This window comes from Sycon ciliatum, chromosome 8 (genome assembly GCF_964019385.1).
Source record: "Sycon ciliatum chromosome 8, ocSycCili1.1, whole genome shotgun sequence".
NCBI lineage: Eukaryota > Metazoa > Porifera > Calcarea > Leucosolenida > Sycettidae > Sycon > Sycon ciliatum.
In genome coordinates, this window is record NC_088650.1 from 5,534,683 (window position 1) to 5,555,766 (window position 21,084).

General features: G+C 46.6%; 2 protein-coding genes and 1 long non-coding RNA gene across 3 annotated transcripts; 1 reads left to right on the forward strand and 2 right to left on the reverse strand.

Annotated features, from left to right (window-relative positions):
- The first annotated feature begins 284 nt into the window (after positions 1 to 284).
- LOC135823735 (uncharacterized) lies at positions 285 to 1,458 on the forward strand. Its single transcript, XR_010554739.1, has 3 exons — positions 285 to 318; positions 701 to 837; positions 1,333 to 1,458. It is a non-coding gene; the product is annotated as an uncharacterized LOC135823735 (long non-coding RNA).
- A 1,122-nt stretch (positions 1,459 to 2,580) lies between these two features.
- LOC135822916 (uncharacterized) lies at positions 2,581 to 7,248 on the reverse strand. The gene is made up of 2 exons (XM_065335756.1): positions 4,672 to 7,248; positions 2,581 to 4,195 (listed from the first exon to the last, which is right to left on the reverse strand). The coding sequence occupies exons 1-2, from the start codon at positions 6,948 to 6,950 to the stop codon at positions 3,964 to 3,966; spliced, it is 2,511 nt and encodes an 836-aa protein (XP_065191828.1). The 5' UTR covers positions 6,951 to 7,248; the 3' UTR covers positions 2,581 to 3,963.
- A 7,860-nt stretch (positions 7,249 to 15,108) lies between these two features.
- Positions 15,109 to 18,232, reverse strand: LOC135822919 (probable serine/threonine-protein kinase drkC). Its single transcript, XM_065335758.1, has 2 exons — positions 17,017 to 18,232; positions 15,109 to 16,457 (listed from the first exon to the last, which is right to left on the reverse strand). The coding sequence occupies exons 1-2, from the start codon at positions 17,298 to 17,300 to the stop codon at positions 16,226 to 16,228; spliced, it is 516 nt and encodes a 171-aa protein (XP_065191830.1). The 5' UTR covers positions 17,301 to 18,232; the 3' UTR covers positions 15,109 to 16,225.
- Between the last annotated feature and the right edge of the window lie 2,852 nt (positions 18,233 to 21,084).

Here is a 21,084-nt window from a genome sequence, read left to right on the forward strand (position 1 = left end):
TGTAATTTCTCATCAGTATGTTTCAGAATCACTGCCGTTGCCCATTCAGCCCAATGAATATATCCTAGACATCACAACTATGCTAGAACGACAGAAGCTAGACTACTGGCTGGGCTTCAAGAAGATTGCCTGGTTCCAGCCGCTGCGTCTGGAGAGCACCCTGTTCGTCAACATGCTGTATCACCAGCTGCAGCCAGACATAGCACGCGCCAATCTGATCGCGTTACTGGAGGGTAACATGGAGTTGAGAGTGCATCAGATGCTAGTGTTGCATGCTCTGCAGCATCGCATCACCGACCACGACATTGCACCTTTCAAGTAAGTGAACTGTGCGTATCCTGCTGCTAGTGCAGAGTCTGAGTTAGGGGGGGGGGGGGCATTCCCTAACGCCTGCAATGGCATGCATACAGACACCCCTTGTATAGGTGGTTTGTCCTTTAGGGTCTCATGATAAAACTCGCCCGTACTTATCAAGACAGTGTATACATGTACGACAGTTGCCAACCTGAACCCCCAGATCAGAATGTCCAAGAAGCACATTATTTCAAAGTTCCATGTTTTCCCCTAAACATATCATTACAGTGATGATGGTAAGACCAACTCAGACTATAAGCAAACTAACCCAGGTACACACACGCAACATGACCGTGGAACCACCCTTCACGTCATGCTTCTATTTCCATATGTCTGCCTTGTACAGAGCTCAAGTTGCCAAGCTTCTGCCTCCGAGTGTTGTGCACATGTCTTCACCAGAAGAGTGGGTTGCAGCTGTCGTTCAAGACTGGGATAAATCAGCGAAGCGCTTGTCACCAGATGCTGCCCGGAGACGCTACCTGAGTGAGTAGTAGCCACTGCAAGCAGGGCAGTGCCTGCTGTCATTCAATTTCCTCTGCACATGTAGTCAAACTAACTGTTCCTGACAGTTTTGTGTGGGAAATGTGAGAAGATGTAGCTGCTGCATTGCTTCTGACTGAGTGTTCTGAACCATAATTATTAGTCATTTCCCATCTTGTTAAACATGACTTATGCATGTTCTCTGCATGCTCCTCTCTGTCAGTGGGATAGGAGATACGAGAGATCTGTATATCCTGGTCTGTGGGCTCTACAGATGCGTACCTTGTGCACTTTGTTTAGCTCAGCCCTGATCTGAGTGCTGTCTCAGCCACTTCCTTATACTGACTTTAGCCTGTGTTTTTGTAATTTCGTAGTCCATTCAGTATCCATATGAGCCAGGATAGGGCCTTATTTGAATTCCTGCAATACTTGTTTGCACTTTCGCAATAAATGTCTGGTGGTTGAACACAACCTTTTTCCGCTTTGTTTCCTTTGCAGATGAGGCAATGAAGTTCTCATTGTACGGTTCCTGCTTCTTTCCCATCAAACACTGTTCGGATGTAAACATTCGCGGTGAATGCCTGATGGCCTTCAGCAAGACAGGAGTTCATTTCCTCAGCCACAAAACAAGAGTGAGTTGTTATCCGGCTGCTGCTGCTGCTGCTGCTGCTGCTGCTGCTGCTACTGATGCTGCTGCTGCTGCCGCCGCTGCTGCTGCTGCCGCCGGTGTAATAGGTGTATTTATACAAAGACGTACATACTCACTATTCAGATTTCCCGCTCGTTCTCCTTGTCAATGAGAGCCAACCCACGTATAGAACTGAATGCTGCTGCTGATGGCAATGGCTGAAATAGTGCGCTGCTAGATCATAAGCATTAAGTTGTGCCCATGTGTTGTTTGTGACAGTTGGTTTGAAAGTGTTGAGGTGATACTTGGAATTTGTGTTGTGTGTAATGGCTACTGAGGGCAGCAAATCGACGGAAGTGCGCATGCAAGAGAGAAATAGAGGAAATTTTATAGCGAGGCCTAGCGTCACTTACTCCTTGAGTTGACTGGTGTTCTCTATATGTCGTATTCTGTTGCAGGAGGCTTTCTTGACCTACGCATTCAGTGATATTGTTGCTGTGCGAAAGCTGCGTTCCAATACCGGACAGCAGTTTGTAGATCTGAAGTGCGGAAACTTGATGCTGGTCAAAGTAACACGCTGCGAGACTGCCTATGTAAGTGCACGGCATTGCACCGCATTGCACGGCATTGCACTGAGTTTTGCGTGGGTCAGGGCCAGATGGGGTTAGAGTTCAGGGGCGCACCTCCTACACCTATGGTATGTGACCGTGCACCACCTGCAGCCTCTTAGTCACCAAATTCACCTATTTTCACCTTGTCTGTAGTACCTATGGCGGCCATTTGTAATGTTATGTGTGATGACCATACTATGCTGAGTATTCACGAGGTATAAGCCTGCAGTTAGTCGCAGTAATGTCCTGAGAGGTCCTATGCTCCAAGTGCCCCATTGTATCATAAGGTCAACTCCACTGGATGGAATTCGTGGTTTGTATTTCATAAATATTTCCCCAAAGTTATCAGGTTTTCTTCAGCCATATGATCTGGCGATGTTCATCATAGGAACAACGTCTATGCTTGTTGATAGTGATATCGGTCACGACTTTCATTGAGGACTTCCTGTATAGGAAGCCACCTACTATGAACACGTGCCGAACTGGAATACTGCTATCTGTGATTGCTGTTGCCTTTGTTTATGCAGGGTCGCGAAATTGGAACCCTGATAGCGCTCTACAAGGAGAAGCTCCTTGAGGAGAAGAGGCGCAGCGAGGCTCAGGAAGGTGTGTTTCGAGCCGATGCCGCACTGGCTGCAGGCACCTACTAATAACCAACACAGGGCCAAAGTGGCTCAAGACAAGTAGACATGCTTACTCATCTCACTAGCATCTACACTACTACAAGTTGCACTTACTTCAGTGACTGCTTGTAGGCGCCAAGTTGGGGTTACGAAACTAATTTTGACAATATGGATCCGAGCTATCACCACCTCACACAGCATTTGGATGCACATTCGTGTATGTAGCCACGAATAATAACATCTTGTGTTGAATAGTATTTTGAAAGCAGTGCACAATGCCACACAATGCAGACACACGTTACAAAGCAGAATAATAATTTTTGAAAGCATCTTGTGAAACAAAGCGTTTGGCAAGATTGCTATGCATGTGACCTTGACTGGCTGTGTACGCATGAGATTCTGAATATAACAGGCTGTCATAAACATTATACATCTTTACAAGCTACAAGTGAAGTATGTACTAGTATGTTTGCATGAGGTTCTCAACATACATGTAACAAGGCTGGTATAACTGCTTCACATTGTCACAAGCCACGTGAAGTATGTATGTTAGTTTGCAATATAAACTGTGTTCGAATTCTTTCTTTATAAGCTTGGCTGTGGACAGTATGGTAGTTGAGGCAGATGTTGACAAGGGCCAGGTGTGATCTGATAAGTACGTGACATCATGTAAGCTGATGTGCATGTTTGTGAGATCGGGTTAGGCCGGATTTAGTCCGAGGCCTGCAGAGTGCTGAATATACTGCATGCACTGGCTGGACCATGTCTCATTTCTTGTTGGATGAGAGCAACGAAGTAAACAAGAAATGCTGTTCTTTTCGAAACGCGAGTGCACAGTCCAGAGTTCACGGACTGTGCTGGGAGTGCGGTACGCACTGGCTGCACAGTGCGGAGTTGCAGCATGCACATGAAGGTGCATGCTGGTCTGAAGACGGTGTTCTTTTTGTTCTTGCACTGCTGCTGTACAGTTCTTTTTGTTCTTGGAGCAGCTGTTGCTGCGACCCTGCAGTTCTATTGTGTTGTTGTTGTTGTGGTGTGTACGAGAGAGTCGAAAAGAAAGCTTGTTACCCGAATAATGAGCAGTTCGAAAGGTGACAAACATGTACATGTGAAGCAAAGTGTACGTAGTACTACGCACTTCTAAATTTCAAATTTTTGCTGTTGTCGGGGAATGCACTGGGAAATATCTCATTGGCCGAAGTAAAGGAAATCTGTGAACGTTGTGAATTGCGGCGTGCTTTGCTTACTATGATGGTGGCGTCGCTCTTCAGTTGCGATCAATTTGTGACAGTAACTCTTGGACAATGCGCTGCATTGAAGGTCTCTCCTGTAGATCTGTCTTGATACACTGCTCAGCGATGTGACGATAGCCATAGGGTATGTTTGGTGGAAAGAGGGGCTTGGTGCCACCTGCAATTTCATCCAGGATATCGTCAGAGTTGCTGAGGTGTGCATAAGGTATCTGTCGAGTTGAGAGTTCCCACATAACCACGCCAAAGCTGAAGCAAGAGAATACAACGTGAGGAGATGATAGTTTTGATCCTATCTGCCCTGCAACACCAAAATTCAGCGCATCCTCTAGACATTCAGTACTTCAAAATAACACAAGTTTGAGGCCGACTTACACCCCAATGTGGCAACTGATTACTTCCCCATGTCCAACCCCAAGATGAAGTAAATAATGTACTTGTCAATAACTATTAATACTCTTAACCGTCCACTTCTCTACACTGCGCTTTTGGCCCACATTCACAACATCTACCCAAGAAAGGACTTCCTCGCTATGGAGTGGTGTTGTGAATGTGGGCCAAGAGCACAGTGTGGAAAGGTGGACGGTTAAGAGTATTTTCAAATGACCGAGTTTGTCGCTACTTCTGGGTTACTAGTAATACAGGCCGAATTAAACCTCATTTCTAAAGCAAGACCACGAGCTACTCATTCAACGTCTGTTTGCAGTGTGGTTTATTACGCTCACCTGTAGACATCGTGTTTCTCCGTGTACAGATTCTTCTTGATGGATTCAGGTGATCGCCAGCGATCTGTACCAACTCCACACGTCATTCCAATACGCGACGTCATACCCTCGGTTGCTCTTGTAGCTCTGTCGTTATCAATGGGATCCACACCAGATGTGACACTGGTAGCACCCAATAATGGAGTTGTTAGTTGATCAGGATGTGTTGTATCTGATACCGTGCGTGTCGAGTGATCTCTCTCCTGCATGAATTCTGTTTCCCTAACATTTGACTCAATACCGTCGGGATGAAGGATGGCTAGGAATCGTGCTGTTTCCATGTCGGCGATCTTCACCACCCATTTGTCACTGACTAGCATGTTGGCTGACTTTATGTCACGGTGGATCATGGGTGGATCTCTGTTGTGCAGATACCTCACACCTCTTGCAGCATCCAGGGAGAATCGCAGTCGATCTGGTTGGTCAATCTTGTTGGACGGATCATGGAGAACATCGCAGAGAGAACCTCGCATCAAGTATTCCATCACAAGAAATGGACACCTGGATTGCGAATCCTTTCCTGCCCCAAGGAATAGAACTATATTTGGGTGGCTTAATGTTCGTAGAACTTCCGCCTCTTGAATGAAGGAGTCGTACGGCGATGCAGTTGAAACAAACGGTGGAAGTCGCTTAACAGCAACTGCCATATCTCCCAACTCAGCAAGTAACACTTTACAAAACCTTCCCTCGGCAAGTTGTCTTTGAATCTTCAGATCAGACCAGGCAATACACGTGCCATGGTTGATTTGACTGAGCTTTCTGTTGGAGCGGTAGAGGTCACGATTGGTATTGACGAGTTCAATTTCCTTTGCATTCAGAGCCCTTCTCTTTCTCAGGAACTGAATGAGCGCTATGACGAGGGTGGTAAGAGTGGTTGCGAAAACGAGAGAAGCCATCAAGATCAGGTACACTGCTGGTGTATTGCAGTCATCGCTGGGTAAATATCCGAAACGACACACGCAGATGTGTTTGAAGTCTGCCTTGTTGACCAGGCATTCTCCATGTCCATTACAAGTGTTGTCTTTACATGGTCCCTCAGGAACACAGTGAGATGCGGCCTCTCCGACGGTTGTTAAGGACTGGTTGCATTTAATACACTGCAGTTCAAGAGATGGAGAGTACTTCCCGACAGGGCATTCTTGACACTGGGATTTCTCGTTCCGTTCAAGGCCGATAGGGCACATGCTGGATGTATTGAGAAGGTAGAAATTTGAGGCCCGAAACCACGTTCGTGCAGTTCCGCCAATTACCATATTGCCAAGAACAAAGTGATTGAAGACTCTCATTTCGAAGAACTTGTTCCACGTAGCCACCTCTTGAGAACCATTGCTTTTGACGGTGATAAGAAGTGCCCAATTTGAATTTTCACCCAGCGTCCTAACATTTTGACGTCCTCCAAGCAGGATTAGGTCGTTGTTTACAAATGACAGGCTGTGGCTATAGCGGTTTGGTATATCAGGAATTATCGGAATATCACGAACGGTTATTTCGACTGTTGAACGGATATCCACAAGTATTAGTTTGGAATCGGATGGCATCTGGCCTCCAAACAGCAACACACCATGATCAGTTGGTGTTACTGAATGACCATACTGGATAGGTAGATGTCCTTTCTTAACGTATTCTGTGAGATTATGCCATCGACCTTTGCACTGGTCTTCGTCTTCCATGATGAACATCCACAAATCTCCAAGGGCATGGCTCATAAATGTACGGCCCCATCCACCATGGATGACCATTGCAGATCTATTATATCTGAATGATACATGTTGTGAACGTGGAGAGGGTACGATCCCAGATGTGATGTTCGCCTTTACCCAAAAGTGTTCATTTATATTGAAGCACCACGGATTCGGATCCCCATTCTCTTTAGGACACCCTCCATACAGGATGGCTGTTTTGTTTGTTACCAAGGTAACGGTGTGATAATTGCGAAGAGGGCAGTCTGGACCAGGTGACGGGTAGAGAAGTGTGTAGATGAATTCGGTATGAAAGCCGTTCTTTCTTCGTGGAGAGCGTACTATCCATACAGGCATAGTAAACATAGGACTTCGCCGAACAAAGTTGCGAATAGTGTGACTCTCTACAAACAAACTGGCGGTAACTCCGAAGACTAGAACTTCTTGTATATCCTGGGTTCTGGTTGGAATAAGGATGCCGACTGTACGCTGTCGTGAGTTTAAACCGACACCAGGGAATGAATTGACAATGTTAATAACCTGTGTTTCCAGAAGATACATTGATCTACTTCTTCCATCCCATTTCGAATATACAAATGCCCTGCTCACAGATTCTCCAGATGGCGGTACGAGGAAAGATGATTTCTTACCAGAAATGATGTCAAAAAATCGGTGGCTCAATGGAAAATCTCTATTTGGAATCACACGATTTGCACAGTTGGCAGGAGAATCTTGAATATTGCAAAAATAATCTCCGAAAGAACTGTGCCTCCCGATCGTCTCCTCGCTGGATCAATAACCAAGGTTTTCTGCAAGGCAAGATACGATGCATCAAATGATGAATTAAGAAGATCCATGGGGCCTTGAAAGGTATTTTCCACCTCCATCCATGTCAGTGATAAGGTGTTGAATTTCCAAATATCCAAAGTGACGGTATCCGCGACTCCTTCAAGCACTTTCCACCCACCTACAAACAACAGAATTGCATCATCATCATCAACGAAAAGACTGGCGAACCGGCGAGGTTGGGGAGTCACCATGTCACTTGGGTGAATATCCTGCCAATGTCCGACATCATGTTCTCGAACATGGAGACGAGATAGAACATCGTTTGAGGTATCGCAGTATTTACCGTTCCACCAAAAACAACCTCCAAATGAATAGAGGAAAAAGGACGGATTTGATGCATTTGCTGTGCAAGTACTCAAGGCTGCTGGAATGGCGACGAGAGAAGACCCGATTGCACCCACCTGAGGACTCTCACTTCTTTTGCGCGCTCGAATAACTCTGGCTTGCCTGTTGCCATAAAGCACCACCAAGTTGCTACATTCGCCAGGGCCAAAACCATGTAGGATGACTTGATGCTTGCAAGGGGACACAGCCACACTTGGCAAAGTTTTGAAACAGCAGCATTCCTCACCCAGTGTCACGTTTAAGTCAATCTCACGCTCAAACAGCTGCCAGGTTTGACCTCCCGTGAAGCTTGTATCAAACACGGCAACGTAGAAATAGGCTGTCTCATGATCGAATTGCCTATAGATAATCATAAGGTGTGGTGTGAACTTACTTCGAACATTCTCCCTGAACATGACCACCTCCCTGACGTGCATTTCGGACTTGTACTCATCCCTCTTAAGTGACATAAGGCTTATAACATTTGGATGCTGAGGACGTACATTGACTTTTATCAATGGTCCGTTGTTGTCTCCATTGACATACATAGCACGATCCAGCAATTGAAGTAAACAAAACACCCACAAGGTGGATGTTAGGATCAGCCAGTACGTAGCCATTGCCGCCGACACAGTCGTGCCTACAACCAATTTCGGTGATGGAGCGTACGTCACGTTCTTTAGAGACGTCACGCTTCCACTAGTCACGACGGAAGCCACTTATCTCACCCAGAGCCTTTAAAATGTACTGCGAAGAAGTCTGTAGCTGTCCTTTGTGATCCTCTTCTTCACAGTGGCAACACAAATTATACAGCTGTACTCAATCTTCCCCCATCCAGCTCTTTCCAACTTGTTAGGAATAAGCAACTGAGCTCAGAGTTACAGTTTGAACCAGTTATACACTCATATACACTTTGTCGCTGAACCGAAGGAGAGCTAGCCTCGATGTGTTAGTAGTATTTTTGCACTAGGACAGTTAGGATTCGTGTGTCAGGATTCAGGAGACACGAGATGTTCATCCCTGCTCATGCAATACGTGTCACTGCCTGTGCATTATAATAGGAGAGATTGCAATCTATATCAAGGCCAGTCGTACACACGTGTCACACGCTCGGTTGTTTTAAACACGGAGTAGCCAAACAATCCAATTCTGGTCCTTGATCCCTAATATGCGCATGAAGTGTGTGAGAACAGTAAAGGATGTGTTCCACATGCCCCGGTAGTGTCACAGGAAGCTTGAGCTTTATCTTGCAGAACGTGTTGAACGGTCTCTGTTGAGATGAAGGCTTGACCATAGGTGAGTGGTAGAGCATGGTGGGAGTAAAGCAAAGGTCACTGGCGCCAGTCCTGGTGGTGCCTTTCAATATCTGCTTCGGATTTTCACCTTTTCAGCTCTCTCATTCAAACTAATGAATGTTTAGAAGAGATTTCCCAGTCTTCTTGCTAGAAACGGTGCATGATGATCGCTTTGCTGTAATCTCTAGTAGCTTCAGGTGAATCTATTTCTGCTGTCTTCAGAAACTATAGAGGTTCGATGATACACAATCTCCTATAAATCACAACCTGGTATGTTATCAAGGATCAAGGATAGACTCGGATGGAGAGCCAATGATTAATTTATAGTAAAAAACAAAAGGACAAAGAAACTAGAAGTTACGCTATACTGTCTACTAACACCACCGGTTACTTGACAATCAGCTCATACACATACGCCAACAGCCTTTACAGCTGATACTTTCAGGTTGCGCTCACCTTCCCCACCTGTGTTTTTATATAGCTTTGAACCTTACAAGTTGGAAGGCTGCTGTAGTGCGCATCCAAGGTGTACTAGAGCTGATAGCCAGCTGTAGAACGTCAGTACTGCCGGTCAGTTTAGTGCAATGTTATCGCATGAGCTGATTGTCAAGTAACTGGTGGTGTCAGTGGACATTATAGCGTAACTTGTAGGTCCTTGGTCCCATTTTTTTCTTTCCTATGTTATCCTATAACTTAGCACCTTCCAAGTTGGAGGGCTATTGGAGTGCGCATCCAAGACGTGTTAGAGCTGATAGCTAGTTAGTTGTGGAACGTCAGTACCATAGGTCGGCGTCATGCAAGGTTATCGCATGAGCTGATTGCAAATGGTGGTGGTGGTGGTGGTGGACCTTATAGCATAACTTCTACTAAGTTGTAGGGCCTTGGTCCTTTTCTTTACTAAAAAGATTATCCTTGACTCTCCATCTGAGTCTATCCATGTACAAAAAATAGTTTATATTATTTTTTTATTTCACCTTCCCGTGGCCAGGGAATATAGGCCAATATTTAGGGAGGGGGCGGGGGCGATAGCCAGCCATGGCAGGAAGCAAAAAAATGGAAAAAAAAGAAAATATTACAAAATATTGAGGGAGTTCCCAACAGTAAAAGTCTGAAGAAATAATGACTGTCCCCACCAGTACCGAATCAGAGAGTTGGTGACATTGGAGATGACATCCAAACTATTATGTCAGGCTTGCTGGACCCAGTCATGAACACTCACAGCCTTTGCCATGGATATCAGCCTGAAGGACAGGAAAACAGTCAAATTGTTAATAGGCAAAATCATGATCAGGTGCGTGATTTTCCGGAGCCTTCCTCATCACCGTCGCGGAATCACGGATTTCATCTGGGTGATCTTACCGAGGCAGAGTCTGTGGACGTGATTGTGTATCCTTATTAGGTATGTGCCCATTTCAAATTCAATCCTTTCCAAATTCCTTGTGGTAGGATTGGAAGAAGGTTCATCGCAGAACTGACAAAAGTCTATTTATGTTTCGGTAGAGCAGGATCATGCGAGCATTACGCATTCAAATTGGCAGCTGTGTTTCAGCTGCCCTTGCTTCAGAAGCCTGCTGGCGATGCAGTGACGCTGACAGCTCTTCTTGTAACTCAACGAGTGGTTATAGGATGCTGTATCGGAGTTGCTACGTGAGGCCTGCACTACTTTATAAAGAAGTACTTGCCAAGCGTGCAGACTCACCTGCAGATCACTGCTCAAAGTATTAGACATAAGCAGTTGCAAATAAAGAATAAAAAGCCACCTCCGGTAAACTTTATGCGGCTACTCGGAAGTTTTCTGATGAGGGCGAATGTGGTGGACATGTACACAAGCTGGATGATTTGGTTGATGGCAAGCCTGTTCAGAATATCTACTAGTCAAGCATCCCCAGCGGAGCCTATTCTGGACGAGGCACTCATTTTTTTTTTTTATTTATTTTTTTTTACGAGAAACCACGAACCTCGAGAACAGAATACTGCATGGTAGAGGTGGTTGCAGACGCAACTGTGGTGGTGAAAACTGGAGCATCTCCGCCAACCTGAGGTCTCGGCTTCAGCGACACTTCAGAGCACCAAAAACTGGGGAGGAGTAGGCACAGGGGGAGGGGAGGGGGGGGGTACATTTATATAGAGGAAGGAAAAACGGAAAGATGATACATGTGATAGAGGAAGAAAAAAAATAAAATAATAATAATAATAAAAAATAAAAAATAAAAAAGGGGGAGCCAGGGTGCAAGCAGAGAGGGTGTTCAGGGAGTGTTCAGAGGGCATCTGTGGCTGAACGCCAGTCTCGGCTGCGGAGCGACTTGTAGGCGCCTTCCTTGAATGCCTGCATTCCCTTCTGCGTGGGAAGGTTGCGTAGCAGGGCAGATGGGAGACGATTCCAGTCTTGGATCGTGGCATGGGGGAATGATCGGAGAGCACTATTACGGGCTCCGGCGGGCAGTGTCGGTGCTAGTTGGTGCTGGTGCTGGTTCTTTTGCTGGTGGCGAGTGGAGCGCCGGTGCTGGTTTGCAACTGCCCTCGGTGGTGTCATGGTGGTCAGGATTGGGGGACCGTCGATCCAATGCAGCTTGTACAGGAATGTGAGTGCTGCGACTTGACGCCGAACAGTGAGGCTTGGGAGGTATGACCCTGGGCCGATGAGCTTTAGGGCTCGGTGCTGTACCCGGTCCAGCTGGTTCAGGGTAGACTGGGACGCACCCAACCATGAAAGCGGGCAGTACTCAAGTACTGGGCGGACGAAGCCGCGATACACTGCATACTTGGCCTTGCTGTCGAGAATGGGCAGGGCCTTCCTCATGAAGCCAAGACGTTGGTGACCACGGACTGCAACCTGTCGAATGTGGGAGCGAAAGGAGAGGCTCCGATCAAAGAGCACTCCGAGCAACTTCAGCTCCTCCACTTCCTCTATGGCCACCCCATTGAAAGTGGCTGGAGGAATCGGCCAGGGTTTACGGTGATGCGAAATTGTCAAGACTTGCGACTTTGTCGGCTCGAATGCGATCTTCCAGCTCTGGCCCCATTCAGCTAAGGCATCCACAGCAGTCTGGAGCTGCGCTAGGCCAACTGGGAGAGCGGTCAGGGATGGGATGCACTGATAAAGCGTGGTGTCATCTGCATATATGGCGAGCTGGGTTGTGGCTGGGAGGTGGTCCTCCATGTCATTGACATATAGGAGGAACAGAGTGGGGCCCAGTATGCTCCCTTGCGGCACACCTGAGCTGATTCGGAATTTAGGTGAGGTTGGTCCACTCACAACGGCCTGGATTCGTCTATCCGCCAGGTAGCTGTGGAGCCACTTGAGGAGGTTCCCGGACACTCCGTAAGCCTTTGCCTTGTGAAGGACACCTGCGTGGGAGACTTTATCGAAGGCCCCCGCAATGTCGACGGCAACAATACGTACAGCACCGCCAGCAGCTGCTATCTTGCTCCATTGGTGGTGTAGTCCTGTTAGGAGATCAGCAGGTCCTAACCCTCGACGAAAACCGAACTGGTGGTTTGAGAGTATATTATTTCGTTCGAGAAAGTTGGTGAGAGCACGGTTAACAACTGCTTCCATTGTCTTGGAGATGAGCGACAGGAGGGAAATGGGCCGATAGTTCGATGGGGCTGACTTTGACCGTTTCTTATGGACTGGGACGACACTTGCCACTTTCCAAGACTGTGGTTGTGTCCCCGATGTCATGCACTGGCGGAAGAGCAAGCATAGTGGCACTGCAAGGTGCTCAGCGTTGGCTTTGAGGACTCTGCCCGGAACTGCATCAGGGCCTGACGCTTTCGAAGGATCAAGGGCCCTCAGCAATTTACGGACTTCAGCAGGGCGGAAGCGAATACTTAGGAGACGGCTTTGGGAGCGAGGCTGGACAAAGGGGAATTCAGATTCCTCATTGAAGTCCTGTGGGCCGAGGCTGCACTTATCGGCGAAGTACTGACCAAGGCACTTGGCCTTCTCCTGACTGGTTGTGTACTCAGTTCCATCAGCAGATCGGAGTGTTGGTATATCAGCGCTGCGGCCCTTGCCACCCGCACGCTTGATAGTGGACCACCATTCCTTGTCCCGAAGGCTACCAGTGGTGAGTTTCTGCCGGAGCATGGTAATATGCCGTTCTCTGTTTCGCTGGATGGTACTGCGTGCAGAGGCTGCAGCTGTGCGGTAGTGTGCTTTCTTATCAGCACTGTCGGGATTTGAGCGCATCTGGTGCCACATCTGTCGCTTGGTGTTGACTGCAGCTGTACACTCCGGTGTCCACCAAGGTTCGTCGGAGAGGCGCGATGAGATAACTCTGTTGGGTATGAATTGTGCCATTCCTTCGAGGATCCTCTTGGTGATGTTGTCGCAGCTGAGATCCGGTTCAGGTCCGAGCATGCTCTCCCAGTCTGTTGTTCGGTAGAAGTGGGCAAGCCGCTCCCAGTCTGCGCGGTGGTATCGCCAGACTCTACGCGATGTCTTGGGCTCACGGGTGAGCTTCACAGGAAAGTCAACTTGGAGGACAGCATGATCAGAGAGTCCAATAGGCGGGTGTGCCTTAACAGTTGCTGGTGAAGGGAAATCAGACATCACCAGGTCCAGGGTGTTATCACCTCGGGTGGGTACGTCGACATGTTGACTCAGGCCATGATAGCAGCAGATATCCTCTGCATACTCTCCAGCTCGGGTGGTCTTGTTGCTGCAGAGCCAGGCAGCGTTATGCACATTGAAGTCGCCGGTCACAATGACATTTGATCCGTAGGTACGGGATGCCTCCAGCGTGTTGTCTAAGTATTCCAATAGCTGGAGATCTGTCTCCGAACAGGACCTGGGCCGATAGGCTGCACAGATAACAACTTTCTGTCCACTCTGCGTCGTGACACTCAGCCAGATGATCTCGTGATCATGGCACTGGATGTGATCAAGATGTTCATATCCTAGGCCAGCCTTCACCCAGACTGCTACTCCACCACCGTGTGCAGAGCGATCCTTGCGGATGGGGGTGTGATAGCCAGGCATGGCTGCTTCAGATTCGCTGCACTTCTCTGGCGTAAATTTTGTCTCTGTGACTACTGCTATATCTGGCTTCAGGGTCTGGAGGGTGTGGCGGAATTCTGCAAGCTTGGACGATAGGCCAAAGGCATTCGTCACCAAGAGTCTGAACATCGTTGGTTGGCTACTGGGCATCGTGCATGCTAGACGATCCCTTGAGGGCACCAGACGATTCATCAGTGTGCTGGAACTCACCAAGTTTGGATTGCAGTCCGAAGGCATTTGTCAGCAGGAGAGTTAGGCTTGGGGGAATCATTTGGATTGCTGCATTAAAGGCATCCCACCTCTGGAGCCAAACCCAGTGTACTTCAATGATCTTGGTGCTGAGGCTAATTGAGTGTGCCTCACTGACAACGCATGGTGAAGCTGACCCTGTCTTGAATAGTGCTGCCCCCCCCCCCAAGTTGTAACCAAGGGCATTGGCAAGTTTGGTGTCCTTTTGCTAACGTCCTTCTCCATGTCATTGCACTGGTGGTTTCAGTATCAAAATCGCAGTTATGGGATATTATACATGTAACTATTATTACAGACTTTAGCTAGGTTTGTGTAGCCAAGCTATGGCCGTTTCTGTGACAAGTTGAGTCATGATAGTTTACAGTAAACGTTAGGCTCTGTTTGCATTTGTTTCATGCTGGTTGACGCAAATGTACCAGAATTGAAAAAAGTACCCTCTCTTGAATAGTGCCCCATTTGTGATGAATTTTGGCAAAATAGTGCCCCAGGGGTACTACTTATGTGAGTCCGGTATATGATCTGGCGATGTCCATCATAGTAACAACGTCTATGATTGTTGATACAAGTAGTGATATCGGTCACGACTTTTATGGAGGACTTCCTGTATAGGAAACCACCTACTATGAGCGCGTGCCGAACTGGAATACTACTATCTGTGATTGCTGTTGCCTTTGTTTATGCAGGGTGATGAAATTGGTACCCCGATAGCGCTCTACAAGGAGAAGCTCCTTGAGGAGAAGAGGCGCAGCGAGGCTCAGGAAGGAGTGTTTCGAGCCGATGCTGCACTGGCTGCAGGCACCTACTAATAACCGACACTGGGCCAAAGTGGCTCAAGACAAGTAGACATGCTTACTCATCTCACTGACATCTACACTACTACAAGTTGCACCCAGTTCAGTGACTGCTTAAAGGCGCCAAGTTGGGGTTACGAAACTAATTTTAACAGTATGGATCCGAGCTATCACCACCTCAGACAACATTTGGATGCACATTCGTGTATGTCGCCACGAGTACTAATATCTTGTGTTTAATAATATTTTGAAAGCAGTGCACAATGCCACACAATGCAGACACACGTTAGAAAGCAGAATGAAATCTTGTGAAACAAAGCATTTGGCAAGATTGCTATGCATGTGACCTTGTTTGGCGGTGTACGCATGAGATTCTCAATATAACAGGCTGTCATAAACATTATACATCTTTACAAGCTACAAGTGAAGTATGTACTATATGTTTGCATGAGATTCTCAACATACATGTAACAAGGCTGGTATAACTATTTCACATCGTCACAAGATACGTGTACGTGAAGTGCACAACAGAACAACAAGGACAATCAAGGCTTGTTTGCTGCTACTTTAAGTTTCATGCTCGCGCAATCATCAGGCAACATGAAGATCGGGTGCCGACCATGCCGGTATACATGTATATGCCAGGAGAGGGTGGTATAAAAAGCTGTTTGAGACTGTGGGGGCTAGCGTAGTAGCAGTGGTGTTTTAGGCAGGGGCTGTGTGCAGAGTGTGTGGTTGTCGAAGGCAGGGGCTAGCAGTGCAGTGTTAGCGCGGTACGTGAAGTATGTACATGTATGTATGTTTGCACTTTAAACTGTGCTCCAATTATTTCGTTGAAAGTTTGGCTGTGGTTGTTGAGGCAGGTGTTGACACGGGCCAGGTGTGATCTGATAAGTACGTGACATCATGTAAGCTGATGTGCATATTTGTGAGATCGTGTTAGGCCGGATTTAGTCAGCCGCCTGCAGAGTGCTCAATGTGCAGAAGCGCAGCGCATAGTAGAAACAGTAAGAGGACGATGAGCATTTAGTCGCAACTCACTGCGTTGCTTGTGTGACTACCTCGATTGGATCAGGTTGGACCACCACTCTTTGCCTCCAATGCGTGCATTCACAGGTGGAAACAGATTGTTGCGGGAATAATGAGCAGTTCGAAAGGTGACAAATACGTACATATGAAACAAAGTGTACGTACTTCTAAATTTCAAATTTGTGCAGTTATCGGGGAATGCACTGGGAAATACATCATTGGAAGAAGTGAAGGATATCTGCGAGCGTTGTGAATTGCGGTGTACTTTGCTTCGTGTGATGGTGGAGCCGCATGTCAGTTGCGATCAATTTGTGACAGCAACTCTTGGACAATGCACTGCATTGACGGTCTCTCCTGTAGATCTGTCTTGATACACTGCTCAGCGATGTGACGATACCCATAGGGTATGTTTGGTGGAAAGATGGGCTTGGTGCCACCTGCAATTTCATCCAGGATATCGTCAGAGTTGCTGAGGTGTTCATAAGGTATCTGTCGAGTTGAGAGCTCCCACATAACCACGCCAAAGCTGAATCAAGAGAATACAACATGGGGAGATGATAGTGTTGGGCCTATTTGCACTGCAATACCCAAATTCTATGCACCGTCAAGACATTTGACAATGAGACAAGTTAAAGGGGGTCGTCCAGCTGACTGTCGACAGGCCCACTCTCTTGCTCTGTTCATGGTTAAACCTTCACCTAGGGTTCCCAGTATAAAGGCGGTAGCCTGTTGGGACTCCCATAAGTATAATAATAAAAACTACTGCTATTACTACTAAGGCCGGCTCCCACGCCAGTGTGGCAACATATATTACTTGAAGTACATCTCAATGTCTAACCCCACAAGGAGAACTGAATACTGTAGAACTAGTAGTCGTACTGACGAAAATAGAATTTATAAAAACCACGACTCATGTCAGATTGAGTTCGACTGCCATGTCTGCCACTTCAACTCTTCAGTAAAGAAAAGACTCAGAGAAAAGACAGCATAGGGGATAGAGATCTCTTCATCATTTCTAACAAAAGACGACGATCTACTCATTAAAATTTTGTTTGCAGCTGGTTTCATCGTTCTCAACCTCTCACCTGTAGACATCGTGTTTCTCCGTGTACAGATTCTTCTTGATGGATTCAGGTGATCGCCAGCGATCGGTACCAACTCCACACGTCATTCCAATACGTGACGTCATTTTCTCCGTAGCTCTTGTAGCTCTGTCGTCATCAGTGCGATCCACATCAGATGTGACACCTGTAGCACCCAATAATGGGGTTGTTAGTTGATCAGAGTGGGTTGTATTATGATACTGTGCGTGTCGAGTGATCTCTTGCCTGCTTGCACCCTGTTTTCCTCTCATTAGATTCAATACCATCGGGATGAAGGATGGCTAGGAATCGTGCTGTTTCCATGTCGGCGATCTTCACCACCCATTTGTCACTGACAAGCATGTTGGCTGACTTGATGTCACGGTGGATCATGGGTGGATCTCTGTTTTGCAGATACTTGACACCTCTTGCAGCATCCAGGGAGAATCGCAGTCGATCTGGGTGGTCAATCTTGTTGGACGGATCATGGAGAACATCGCAGAGAGAACCTCGCATCAAGTATTCCATCACAAGAAATGGACACCTGGATTGCGTATCCTTTCCTGCTCCCAAGAATAAAACTATATTTGGGTGGCTTAATGTTCGTAGAACTTCCGCTTCTTGAACAAAGGAATCGTATGGCGATGCAGTTGAAACAAAGGGTGGAAGTCGCTTGACAACAACTGCCATATCTCCCAACTCAGCAAGTAACACTTTACAAAACCTTCCCTCGGCAAGTTGTCTCTGAATCTTGAGATCAGACCATTCAATGCACGTGCCATGGTTGATTTGACTGAGCTTTCTGTTGGAGCGGTAGAGGTCACGATTGGTATTGACGAGTTCAATTTCCTTTGCATTCAGAGCCCTTCTCTTTCTCAGGAACTGAATGAGAGCTATGACGAGGGTGGTGAGGGTGGTGGCGAAAACGAGAGAAGCCATCAAGATCAGGTACACTGCTGGTGTATTGCAGTCATCGCTGGGTAAATATCCGAAACGACACACGCAGATGTGTTTGAAGTCTTCCTTGTTGACCAGGCATTCACCATGTCCATTACAAGTGTTGTCTTTACAGGGTCCCTCAGGAACACAGTGAGATGCTGCCTCTCCGACGGTGGTTAAGGACTGGTTGCATTCGATGCACTGCTGTTGAAGAGTTGCAGAATACTTTCCGATAGGGCATGGTTGACATTGGGAGTTCTCGTCCCGTTCGAGGCCGACAGGGCATAGATTGGAGGTATTGAGAAAGAGAACTTGGGTTTTCCGACACGATTTTACTGTAGCTCCACCAATTACCACATTGCCAAGTACAAAGTGATTTCTAATTCTGATTTTGAAGAACCTATTCCATGAAGCCACTACATGAGAACCAAGGCTTCTGATGGTGATAAGAACTGCCCAATTTGCAAAGTCAAGCATCTTCCCCCCCCTGTTATAAGACCTCCAGTCAGGATTAAGTCATTGTTTACAAATGACAGGCTGTGGCTGTAACGGTTTGGTATCTCAGGAATTATCGGAATATCACGAACGGTTATTTCGACTGTTGAACGGATGTCAACCAGTACTAGTTTTGAATTCGATGGAATCTTGCCCCCAAACAGCAACACTCCATGATCAGTTGGTGTGACTGAATGACCATACTGGATAGGTAGATGTCCTTTCTGAACGTATCCTGTGAGATCATGCTATCGACCTTTGCACTGGTCTTCGTCTTCCATGATGAACATCCACAAATCTCCTAGGGCATTGCTGGATATTTTGCCACTTCCACCATGGATGACCATTGCAGATCTATTATGTCTGAACGATACATGCAGTTGCCGTGGCGATGGTACGCTCCCAGATGTGATGTTAGCCTTTACCCAAAAGTGTTGGTTTGTATTAAAACACCACGGATTCGGGTCACCATTCTCTTTAAGACACCCTCCATACAGGATGGCTGTTCTATTTGTTACCAAGGTTACGGTGTGATAATGGCGAAGAGGACAATCTGGTCCGGGTGACGGGTAGAGCAGTGTATAGTAGAATCCGGTGGAATAGGGGTTCTTCCCTTGTGAAGAGCGTAATATCCACACAGGCATTGTGAACATAGGACTTCGAATAAAGTTCAGAATAGCGGTATTCTCTACAAGTAATCTTCCAGTACTCCCAAACACTAGAACTTCTTGTATTTCCTTGGTTCTCGTTGGAAGTAGGATGCTGGCTGCAAGCCGTCTGGTCAAATGTGCACCAGTGAATGATTTGACAATGCTCATAACCTGCGTTTTCTGGAGATGCATTGATGTAGTGCTTCCATCCCATTTCGAATATACAATTACCCTCATCACAGATTCTCCAGATCTCGGTACGAGGAAGAATGATTTCTTTCCAAAAATGATACTACAGTATTAAAAATCGGAAACTCACTGGAAAATCTCTGTTTGGAATCACACGACTAGCACAGTTGGCAGGGAAATCTTGAACATTGCACACAATAATTTTCTGGTGAAACGTGCCTCCCAATCGTTTCCTCTTTGGATTAATAACCAAGATATTCTGCAAGGCAAGAAACGATGCATCAAAATCTGAATTGAGAAAGTACATGGGGCCTTGAAAGGTATTTTTCACCTCCATCCATGTCAGAGATAAGGTGTCGAATTTCCAAATATCCAAAGTGACGGATTCCGCGAATCCTTCAAGCACTTTCCACCCACCTACAAACCACAGAATTGCACCATCATCATCAGCGAAAAGTCTGGCGAACTGGCGAGGTTGGGGAGTCACCATATCGCTTGGGTGAATAGCCTGCCAATTTCCCACATCATGGCCGTGAACATGAAGACGAGATAGAACATTTCTTGGGGTATAGCAGGATTCATTGCTCCACAAAATACAACCTCCAAATGAAAAGAGGAAGAACGACGAATTTGATGAATTTGCTGCGCAAGCATTCAAGGCTGCTGGAATGGCGACGAGAGACGACCCCGGTCCACCCACCAGACGAACCTGACTTCTTCCTCGCGCTTTAATAACTCTGGTTTGCCTGTTGCTATAAAGCAAAACTAAGTTGCTACATTCGCCAGGGCCAAAGTTCTGTAGGATGACTTGATGCTTGCATGGGGATACAGTCACACTTGGCGAAGTTTTGAAACAGCAGCATTCCTCACCCAGTGTCACGTTCAAGTCAATCTCACGCTCAAACAGCTGCCAGGTTTGACCTCCAGTGAAGCTTGTATCGAACACAGCAACGTTTACATAGACTGTCTCATGTTCAACTACCCTATAGATGATCATAATGTGCGGTGCGAACTTACTTCGATCATTTTCTCTGAACATAACGACCTCCCTGACGAGAACTTTGGACAAATACCGATACGTACCGGTATTATAACTTTCGTATAATTCTTGGCTTATAACACTTGGGTGTTGAGGACGTCCAGTGACTTTTATCAATGGTCCGTTGTTGTCTCCATTGACATACATAGCACGATCCAGCAATTGAAGTAAACAGAACACCCACAAGGTGGATGTTACAATCAACCAGCACCAAGCCATTGCCGTCGACACAGTCCCGCTTGCAACCAGTAATGGATGGAAAGTAATATTTTTTGAGAGACGTTACGCTTCAACTAGTCACGACAAAAACCACTTCTCCCAAGCACAACCGTAACAAAGCCTTTCGCGGCACTTAATGATCTTTCTTGGCTTTCTAACAATGGCAACAAACGTTACTGTATACAGTCGTACTCAATCTCCCGATATCTAGCTATTTCCAAAGTGTTAGCTATCATCAACTGAGCTCAGAGTTACAGGTCTAACTAATTATATACTGTGATGTACTTCGAAGTACGTCCAAGCTCTCGCAGAGATCTTATTACTGTATACCTGTGAACTGGAGGAGTGATAGCGTTGTTGTGTTAGCAGCATTACAACACTAGGACAGTTAGGATTCGTGTGTCAGGATTCAGGAGACACGAGATGTTCACATCTTCTCACGGAAAACGTGTCACAGCATGTACATACCATTATTAGAAGAGATTGCATTCTAGATCAATACCAATCATACACACATGTCACACTTTTGCTGACAATTGT